At 41.0% G+C, this 11,326-nt stretch overlaps 1 protein-coding gene across 1 annotated transcript in view; it reads left to right on the forward strand.

The window, feature by feature from the left end:
• LOC107719841 (glycoprotein endo-alpha-1,2-mannosidase-like protein) overlaps nt 1-2,514 on the forward strand; it is a 13,061-nt gene extending 10,547 nt beyond the window's left edge. The window contains exons 3-4 of the mRNA XM_016527373.1: nt 263-339; nt 1,034-2,514. Of these exons, the coding sequence (XP_016382859.1) occupies nt 263-339; nt 1,034-1,670 (714 nt within the window). The 3' untranslated portion in view covers nt 1,671-2,514. The remainder of the gene's footprint in view (nt 1-262; nt 340-1,033) is intronic.
• The last annotated feature ends 8,812 nt before the right edge of the window (nt 2,515-11,326 follow it).

The raw sequence follows: 11,326 nt of genomic DNA on the forward strand, positions 1-11,326 counted from the left end.
TTTCCCATGCAGCGTTTATTTGATCAGATAACACCTGTTTTGATATTTTGCAAGTCAATACAATGACATTTACACATTTTTTTAGTGTAACTTAAGTGTCCAATTACTTTTTAGTTGCATCTGTATGCCCTCTACTATATCATTATCAAGATATGCATCAGTTTATTACAGGTATACAGACAGATGTGTTGTATGTTTGAATGATACATGATTTAGAATCTGCTAGAGATTGTCTTACTTCATTAACTTTAATTCTTTTCAGGTTGCGTTTCACCTGCAGCCCTACAAAGGCCGGACAGACCTCACTGTGCACGACAACATCAAATACATCATAGACAAGTAAGCTGCACCTCCTCAATACCTCCTGCGCCGTTCCAGAACTAAAGATCACAACGAACCTGTCTGCAAACCTGAAAGTCTAGCCCTTCTCCATCCTGATGAGCTGGCTTGCTTTGAACTCAGGAGTTGGGGTGAAATTCAATCCAGCCTGGCGAACAGAAAAGAGAGCGGTCTTTTAAAAATAGAGGTCTTTTCCTCCATTAATCATTCATGAAACAGAACGTATAACATGACCCGATGGTATTGTGGCTCAGGTTCAAGAGAACAATGGCTGCAGTGTGTAAATCTATAACACTGTAACAGTCTACTGACTGTAGCATGCAGAGTCGTTTTGTTTACCAAATATATTAAAGTAATTTGTCCTTGAATTGTTCTCTAGCAACAGGAATGCTTTGGAAAGAAAGACATTATGTAAAACGTGTAGGTTTACATGATCTGAGTATCAGTTAATACAGTCATCTGTACTGCTGTTTCTCAAGACACTGTTTCTCAAGTGCTTTCCGTGAGCGCGATTCGAGACGGAGTGAACACGGACAAAGGCGTTTCATTCATTCATAACCCCCCCATCGCCCCCCCGGCACAGTTTTGTATAGGGCCCCCAGAAGTCTAGGATCGGCACTGATTACAACTCTGATATGTTCTAAACTGAGTTCAGTATAAATAAACACTAAATAAATAAATAATCTTTTTACAGATACGGGAAACACAGGGCTTTCTACAGGTTCAAGTCCAGCACTGGGAAGATCCTTCCGCTCTTTTATGTGTACGACTCCTACCTTACCCCACCGGAGGCCTGGGCTGAGCTGCTGACCGTCAGAGGCTCTCACAGTCTCCGAGGAACTCCTTACGATGGCATCTTCATGGCCCTCATTGTGGAAGAGCGTCACAAGCAGGACATCCTGGCTGGCGGGTTCGACGGCATGTACACCTACTTTGCTTCGAATGGCTTTTCCTTTGGATCTTCTCACCAGAACTGGAAAGCGATCAAAGCATTTTGCGACAAGAACAACTTGCTGTTTGTGCCTAGTGCTGGACCTGGTTATATGGACACCGCCGTCCGGCCGTGGAACAACCACAACACACGCAACAGAGTGAATGGACGATATTACGAGACCTCTTTGCAGGCAGCGATGTCCGTAAGGCCTGATATCATCACAGTAACGTCATTTAATGAGTGGCATGAAGGAACTCAGATTGAGAGGGCCGTGCCTAAGAAGACTGTGGCCCGTCTGTATTTGGACTACAAACCCCATCAGCCAGACCACTATCTGGAGCTCACCAGGAAGTGGGCAGAACATTTCAGTAAGGAGAAAGAGCAGTGGCTTATGTGATTGGAACTAGTAACGTCTCACCATTGTTGAGTTTTGGGTTTAGAATGTTTTCATATGTTATTGACGTTATCAATGTTACCGATTACTGTCTTTCAATTTATGCATACATTTTAAAGGCAGCTAATTAGCAAGGATGAGCCACCTTCTTGCTCTCTTACTCGGCCTATTGATAAACAGTTGATTTACTGTTGCAGACAGATTTCTTTGAAGAATCTTTATAATGTTTAAAAAAAAACAATGAATGAGATCTGTCCAAAAATGAAATTTGTGTTTTGCATTTGTCCGTTCTCATTCAGTCAAGTGCATATTCATACATGGGACATCACGAACAGCCCAAAACATGTGAGAACCAATGCTGTTTGCCATCGCTGACATCAAACCTGGCACGAAATGTCTTGATGTGCCATATTTGAGCGGATATGACTGTAAACACAAAGTTAGTGCACAGTTAGTATGCCTTAATGGATTTTATGTTATTAATTTTTTTCTCTCTCTTGTTTTATTTTGTCATTTTTGGACCTAAGCAGCATCTATCCTCATTCCCTATCATTATATGGAGAAGAGAAGCGTGAACATTGTGCTATATGCCTCCTTTTGTATTCCAAGTGTGGATTGGAAGTACATAGTCTGAGTGAATTTGGTATTTTAGCTATTCTTTTAACATTAGGCATTGAATCTGACTTCTGCTAGCAGCAACAGTGTGGCCTCAGTATTGAAAGACTATACCTTTATTGTGTGTTTGGATGACATATATAAATGGTTGGTGGTTGTGGATATAGATTGTTTGAGTAATGGCTGATTTATTATCTTATTTAGTAAATCCTAATTATGCATATTGTAACTCACATTTATTATTAAACAATAAAAGGAAATCAACTATTTTGCCATAATGCTGTATTTTACAGATAATAACAGACTGAGCAGAATTAATTTCTTTAAATTGTCACATTTCTTTAAATTGTCACATTTAAATTGTGACAATTAAGTCAGTGTCTCAATTTAAAGGGGTCATATGGCGTTGCTAAAAAAGAACATTATTTTCTGTATTTGGTGTAATGAAATGTGTTTATGCAGTTTAAGGTTAAAAAACACATTATTTTCCACATACTGTACATTATTGTTTCTCCTCTATGCCCCGCCTTTCTGAGTTGAGTTTCCGGGTTGAAATGTTCTGGAACAGTGTTGTAAATACAACTTAACCACTGATTTCTAGTCGTGTCCTCTTTTGGAAGACCAAACAAAGTAGTTTCGCTTTCACAACGAAACACACAGCGCCTCCACGACATGGCGGCAACAATACTACAGCGAGAATAAAAGTTATGCCTTCTTTCTTTGCGTGAACATTTGGGCGGTGTTATGCAAATCTTCCCACATCGTGACGTAGACATGTGGGGCGTGTTAGAACGAGCCGTTTTAGGAGGGCGAGGACAAGTCTTAACTTTTATAAAGAATATCTCTTTGGTTTTGAGACTTTAGTCTTTGCAACTTTAGGGATCTTATCTATTCACGAACAGCTTGTAACACTCCAAAGAGAAAGGAAAACTTGAAATCGCATCATATGACCCCTTTAAATAAGAATGGTTTTATAAACAAGTAACACAAAAATTGGTTCTGCTAATTTTTCATTAGATGCAATATTATTTTTTGCAGAATACTCCTAAATTAAAATTTAAATGTATATTGATGTAATGTAAACTAAACGGAGTTTCATTAAGCTAATTTTACCCCTTTAGGACATAGCACAACTTTGACATTTTACGACTAGAGGATGGTGTTGTCATGTATGATGAATGATGTTTAGCGTAACGATCACAACACCGTAATTAATCAAACTGTGTCTGGATAGATTTTGGTTTCACGTTGCTTCATGTTGAGCTAATGTTAGCCAATGCTGTTACAGCAGTCTATGAATGTCAGCCCCACACAAAGCAACACTTGAAACAGAACAGGCACTTCAACAATAATGCATTACATGAGTTAAAATTGCATCACACATAACACAATCAGCACCATGCTAAAATAGCCACAGAAGAAAAAAGACAGTTTTATTTGAAAAGGTGACTCAAGAACAAAGCAATAGTTATACAATGTGGATGTACTCAGCAGTGCAGGCAGTGGCCTGATGGTTGATATTAAAATCCTTTCTTGTATTCTAATGCAAGGTTGACTTTAAGTCATTTGTAGGTTGACTTAATGAAAAATGTTGTGATGTTTTAAAAACATTGATTTGTTCGTTTGATCAACCCAAGGTAACTTTTTACTTTAATGTGACAGTTACATGTTACATGCACTTACTATATCAATACAGTAAGAGTAAATTATGCATAATTACAAGCAACTAACCATAAACCAAACCCTAACTTTAACCTTAACCTGAAGTACATGTAGTTAATTAGTACTACTCTGTACTTATTTGTGTAATTACACCATAACAACTTAAAATACCTTTTTAAATAAAGTGTTAATGTCATTAATGGCACAAAAACTACACACTTCAAGAGTTTTAAGAATAAAATAATTATATAAAACAACCACGAAATACTTTGAGAGCAGCATTTACTCTGATGTTAATGCCCAGAGGCAATTGTTCCCAGTCCTACAGTTTCTGGCCCATTTGGACTGATCACACAGGACAGTGGAATGACACGATTAGTTCACTGTCCCACATCATCTCTTTTCGGCTCATATAACCAGCTTACACCATACACATAATAATGTCAAGCCTAATCATAATTGTGGGCAATATTTTTTCCTCGGGTGACAAGCCTGTGCTCTCAGCCTTCCATCAACAATTCTCAGCAAGACTAGAGATGAACAAACAGCACAGGAATGAGAACATGACATGTGACGAATAGAGGGCACTTTTTTATGATTAAATGGTTTGTGATGCTTTGTAATACAACTAGATGGAGGGGAACAAAAGAACATTTTTCCCTTTCATAGGTTCACTCGATGCTGTGCCAGCAGCTGACACTATGGGAACACCCTCCAGGTGTCATGATTGTCTGAAGCCAGTATAGAATGATGCCAATTCATTGGCTGATGGTGCTAGCGGTGGCTACTGAGGCACTAAATCACTGATGCCTCAAAAGGACGCTCTTGTCCCATAAGATTTTCTGTCTTTAGGAAGTGGTTTATCTGCAAGACCGAGGAATTTAGGTCAATTTATCATGTTCCTCTGCCACCCTCAGCAGTTCTCTCCTCTGGGTGAACATGATAAGTTCCCGCAAGTGCGTCTAGCATGATAGCTGTGTGAAATGTTTGATGATTAAACATGCCCAGGCAGCGCTTAATGGCCTGTTGGATTGTCACCATTGTGACAATTTTAAATTAAAGGTACTCCGCTCTAGTTTCATCTTCTTTCTGAAGAAAAAAGGACATTCGTTAAGCCCCGCTGCTCTGGTTCTGCTGTTGCTGCAGCACCACATGAACCAGACAATTGGGGTTCTGATGCCAAGCTAGAACCAATGGAGAGTGAGTCAACGAATGTGTCCCTATAGCTCTCTCTCTCTCCCCAGATCATGTGCGAGTGGTCAAGTGTGTTTCATCTACCCAGTGAGATTCACCTATGCTGATCTCTGTCATGCAAATCATACCGCTCAGTTATACCATCCAATTTTGGTGCGGTTCCCCTCACTTCAACAGAATTCTCCCTACAATGGTTGTCCCTGCGGAAGCTCCAGTGCTGAGGCAGGAAATACTTCATCCTCTGGAGAACAGGGCCATAGAAGAGTTACCTCCTTCCCAGAGGGAAGAGATGTTGGCAGTGTTCCCCACTTTGACAGAGTTCCTTCTGCATCTGAGAGACTGCCATGTGTTGGTCAGGATGGACAATACATCAGTAGTTTATTTGATTCATCAAGAAGGGTTACATTATTGTTCCCTATGGAGGTTGGCGAGGCACATCTTACTCTGGGCACAGTTTGTCCACCAGGGCATTTTTAAGTTCTATTTATGGCCTTGTATGCCTTTATTGGGATAGGACAGTAGAGAGCTGACAGGAAAGCATTGGGCAAAGAGTGGGATCAGCAAAGGACCTCTTGACAGGAATTGAACTCGGGTCACCGCACTAACCACAAGGCTATCGTCACCGACCATCAGGGCGATTCATGTTTCAGGTCATCTGAACCTGGGAGAAGATTTGCTCTCAAGGCACGGGTTGAGCTCCGGGGAATAGAGGTTACACCCTCATGTGGTAAACATGTTATAGCAGATATTTGGTTAGGCAGAAGTGAATCTCTTTGTGTCAAGTAAGATGACTCATTGCCTACTTTGGTTTTCTCTGGCTCCTCCATCACCTCTGGAACTGAATGCTCTGGCACTGATGTGGCCCAAGACCAGCCTGTATGCTTTCCCATCAATTGGCTGCTTTCAGCAGTTCTATTGAGAGTAAGGGACGACAAAGTTTGTCTGATATTAGTAGCTCCGTTTTGGCCATCCCAGGAGTGGAATCTAATTGGTCTTAGAGGGGCCTCTTTGGGAGATTCTGCTCAGAATGGACTTGCTGTCTCAGGCTTAGGGAACGGTTTATCACTCTTGTGCAGAGATGTGGAATCTTTGGGTCTGGGGCCTCATGTATAAAACTTTACGTAGATTTCTTCCTAAATGTGTGCATACGCACAAAACCTAGATTTTGTGTACGTACAAAAGTTTTCAGATTTATAAAGCCATGCGTACGCCAGAACCTGCGCAAAATTCCCTTTGTAATACCCAGTCAGTGGAAGATTGTGCGTACATGAATCTCCACCCCGTCTCCTCCCCGAAATAGCCATATATGGAGCTTACAATGCATAGTTTTAATATGCATAACGTCATCTGCATATCATTTCCAAGCATATTCCATCCACGTGACACCATGTTTAACACAGTTAAGGGTAGAAATACGTTGATATGAGATACGGACTATAAATGCGTTTTGAGACATCACTATTCTAATTTATGCAATTTGCCTAAAAGGTAAACATATATTTTAGAATGTTTATAGCCTATATTTTTATGGAAATAATTTTTTTGCAGTGTAAATAGCTGACTCACCGCATCAATAACAAAACATTTTGAAAATAAAACGTGCATATCTTACAGTTTCCTTCAAATTCTATCTTTTAAATATGGTGTTTGTCACAATATTGGGAAGGGCACTAAAGGGGTTATCATTAGGCTACTGCCTGTGCGCGACACCTGTGAACAGAGGTTCTACTGTCATCTGACCTTTTCAACCCAGCCAATGGACTGTTTGATCAACGAGCGCATCCTTATGTCTGTCTTTACCGTCTATGTTCCAAAGCCATCAAACAAAGTCAAGTTCACAAAAATGATCATTATTATTCGCGCAAAAGTATTTTCTCAGAACATGAGTTTTGCTATTTAGAACACAATTTAAAGCGGAATTGTCATGCGCCAAGCAGGAGGGGGCTTAGGTGGAGGACATAGACTGAACAGGGACTCCCAGAGGATGGAGGGGCCAGGGAGAAACTCTCAGCAGAAGAACCATAATGCAGGACCATAGAGTGACGAATGACCAAGGCAGAGCGAGAGGGACAATGAAGCCCAGTGGTGCTGTAGAGACGATGGTCCCAGGTGGATTTGAGGGAAGGAGGAGACAAGGCAGAGCCGACCCTGAAAACAAGCCTGCACTGGCCCTTTACGGGCCCACTTAGGGCTAGCCTAAGGGCCCCCAGCGGGCTGCATGGGCAGCCCTCACTTAGTCCACACTATTAATCTACAACAGGGGTGCCCAACCCCATTTGAGAGATAGGTGGCAGTAATGCACTTATAAGTCTCTGATCTACCGTAAAGCAAGAAGAAGAAGAAGAACCCTGGTCCTGATCAAACACATCTGAACCAACTAATTAGGATCTGAAGGAGCACTTGATAATTACAGACATGTTTGTTTTATCAGGGTTGGAACTGAACTCTGTAGGAAGGTAGATCTCCAGGAACAGGATGCACCCCTGATCTATAACAATACATCTGTTTCACTTTAAATACTTTTCAGCTACTATAACTTAAGTCTTTGGGAAAAAACGTTAAATCCATATTCAAACTGGACCATGATGTGGTAACCTCACCAATAAAGAGTCCTTCTAAAATGCATACAAATACATTTAAACTCTTAGCATCAGTCCAAACATAGGCCATATATACATGTACTATCTCTGCAAAAAACATCAGCAATGTGCACATTTAAATAGAAAAAAAAAAACTCCTTTAGACTGGGCTTGAAATGACACGTTTCCCAACCAGGACACAGCACAATGTGCTCAGCAGGTGAGCCATGCTGGCTACTGCTGCTTGCTATTGCTAACTCTCTCTACCACATGGCTTTACTTAAGGAAACCTAAAACACTCTAGCATCCCTAGTGGTAAGGAAGAAAACTGCCCACAAAATTCTTATTAACAGGCTCATGTCTGGCCACACCGGGCCATCATTGAATTAATGTGGGCAGTCCCATAGCGTGGGCTGCTCACAGAGACCCTTCGGTGAGCCCAAAGCTGTGGGCCTCACCTGGGCAAGCCTGTACTGGGCCTCTTTAGGTTTGGTGTGGGCTGGCCCTAGCCCACTGTGCCCGCAAAAAGCCAGCATGGGCCCCGCAAGGATGAGGATGCCAAGGTGGAGTTTGGACTGGCAAACACAAAGCCTAAGGCAAATCCAAGCAGGAAGGTGGAACCAGTGTGTGAGGAGCTGAAGGGCTGAAGGACTGGGCAGTGCACACGGGGTTTCACAAACAGTTCTCTTGGACTATACAGGACAGACATACTTCTCAGGAACAATTATCTTGATCAACAAAGAACAAGCAGGCATCTTAGGAACGACCCTTTCGGCTGACATTCGGCTCAGTGCAGGGAAATGACACAGGCAGGATGCACTCACTCTCCCAGTCGATCAGCGCTATTTCATCAGCATTGTAGAAGAGGTAGGGCTCCACGTCATCCCCTCAAACTCTACCAGAATTTCCTCAGACACTGAGGTTGTTGCTGGCTCACGCACCTGGTCAGATGTTTCATTGGGCTTGGATTCCGGGATGCTCTTCGACTCAGTGCTCGTGACTGGCACTGATATCATGGCGGGCTCCGGTTTCACGTTTGCAGTGGTCTCAGGCTGGTTCATCGCTGGGGTGGTGGCTGTGGCTGGCATGCTGTTTTACTCTCGTAGATTGTGAAGGGGGAACCACTCTCATCTCAGCATTTAAGCTTGTGCAGAAAAGCACACACAGGCAGTCATCATAGTGGAAAAGATGGTAAAGGTCCAAAAATGCTTGTATGCGCCTCTCCAAAACATTCATAGACAAGAACGGATCACCAAGGATACAAAAAGAGGAGTATATAAACACTGAAGTACTAAGGAAGGAAACAAGATAATGCACAACTCAACTACAAACAGGTGTGTAACTCAAAACCGTAACCAAGGCAACAAACAAGGAACTCAGATAAGCAGGCAGGCAAGCAAAAAACAAAACTAAAACACAGACAAACTAAACATAATCCTGACAGTAGGGAACGAGACATACTCCTCAGTCCTGCTTTTCTTTCTTCATTGGAATCTTAGGGGTGATGGTGCAAGTACGTCCTTTTGAATTTTACGTGATGTAGTGCCTCAGTGGATGGCGCAAGCACCATCAGTCAATGAACCGGCATGCTTCTATATGGGCTTCAGACAATTGTCACACCTAGAGGGTGATCCCATAGCGTCAGCTACTGACACAGCATCTCGTTCCCTACTCTGGGAACAGAGGTTGCATACATAACTGAGCTGTTTTGCACCAGACACCATTTGAAGGAGGTTCGTTTCAGCCACTTGTATCTGCAGTCTCGTTATTTCGGGTCACTACCCAAATCACATGACCATAGATGATGTTGTCATAAGTTATGATGCATAACTTAGTAAAATCTTAAGTATTCAGTTTCATTTACCAGAATAATACATAAATATAGTGATGAAGTACCATCACTTCACACCTCTGCAGATGTAGTTACCAGAGCCTACACTGAACCTATAACATTTCTTTAATTCAGATCTGGAGATATTTTTTTTTAGCAAGGAAATGTTCTCATTCAAATCAAGGCTTTTAAGAAAGCTAGCAAATTTATAGATAAACATTAAACATTTTATTTGTTTTTGCCTGGTGGTAGGTGTTTTGAATATATAGATGACTGTCCAATGGGCCTGAAACAGGAGTTGACAATTATGAATGTACATCACAGTATACAGCACAGTCTCAGCTCGAGTGCCAACCAATAATGGTACTATGTGGAGGAAGAATGAGAAATAGAGGAGGAGATGGGAAGGCGGAGGGATGCCGGAAGAATTTTCACTGGGACAGTGCAATGACTGCTGCTTATATTCACTAGTAATAATGATTGACTGAATTATTAGGCTCCTTCTGAAACTCCTTCTGAACCTACGAATAGAACACAATTTATTATTGGACAGAGAAATTTTAATTCAAGTTTCTACACACATTTGGGTTCTTCCCAAATGTAAAACCATATGGAGTGTAGTACAACAAAAGTAAAAGTGTAGTGGAGATTGAGGAGTGTAACAAGGAGAGTTTAAAACTTTGAAATGAAAATTTGATTAAAATTATGTAGATGAGTCTTTATCAGAACAGATTTGGGGAAATTTAGCATCATGCCCTTTGCTCACCAATGGATCCTCTGCAGTGAATTTGATAGACTGGAGTCATGTGGATTACTTGTGAATTATTGTGATGCTTTAATCAGCTATTCTGATGGCATCCAAATTTCTTCAAATCTGTTCTGATGAAAAAAAATCAAACTCATCTACATTTTGGATGGACTGAATGTCAGTGAATTTTTGGGGTGAAATATTCCATTAACTGATAAGAAATTAGCTGCAGGGGTGAACTCACTGGCATACTGTACATGGGGGTTCTCCACCCTCCTGAGAACATTTTAATATTAGCTCCTCTTCAACGGAGGCTGAACTTCTAAAGAACTGTTGATGTTACAATTCTGGACAATTTCTCCCATTTCCACCAAAATCACAGCTCTTAAACTCAGTCCATGTTCTCTGACAGTTGTTATTCTTTTGAGACTGACCCCACAACCCTGTTGTGCTCTTAGCCTTTAGCAAAACATGCTTTCAAACAATCACCCTTTGGCTATAAGTGCACTTTCACACCATCACTGCCTTTTATATCAGAATATAGAATTGTACTGTATGAAGTATTGTATAAAGCGCTATACAAATAAAGGTGACTTGACTGAATAATGAAATTATTGTCTGCTGTAGAGCTGCTTTAAAGCTAAAATTTTACATTAATAACATTACCAATGTTATTTTCCTGTGTATTACTGTAATCATTTGTGTATTGTATAAAGTGCTATATACACTGAACAAAATTATAAACGCAACACTTTTGTTTTTGCCCCCATTTTTCATGAGCTGAACTCAAAGATCTAAGACTTTTTCTATGTACACAAAAGTCCTATTTCTCTCAAATATTGTTCACAAATCTGTCTAAATCTGTGTTAGTGAGCACTTCTCCTTTGCCAAGATAATCCATCCACCTCACAGGTGAGGCATATCAAGATGCTGATTAGACAGAATGATTATTGCACAGGTGTGCCTTAAGCCCCGTTCACACCAAGAGCGATAACTATAAAGATAACTATAAAGATAACGATATTAGCGT

This window comes from Sinocyclocheilus rhinocerous, unplaced genomic scaffold (genome assembly GCF_001515625.1).
Source record: "Sinocyclocheilus rhinocerous isolate Xijiao unplaced genomic scaffold, SAMN03320098_v1.1 scaffold1563, whole genome shotgun sequence".
Classification (NCBI taxonomy): domain Eukaryota; kingdom Metazoa; phylum Chordata; class Actinopteri; order Cypriniformes; family Cyprinidae; genus Sinocyclocheilus; species Sinocyclocheilus rhinocerous.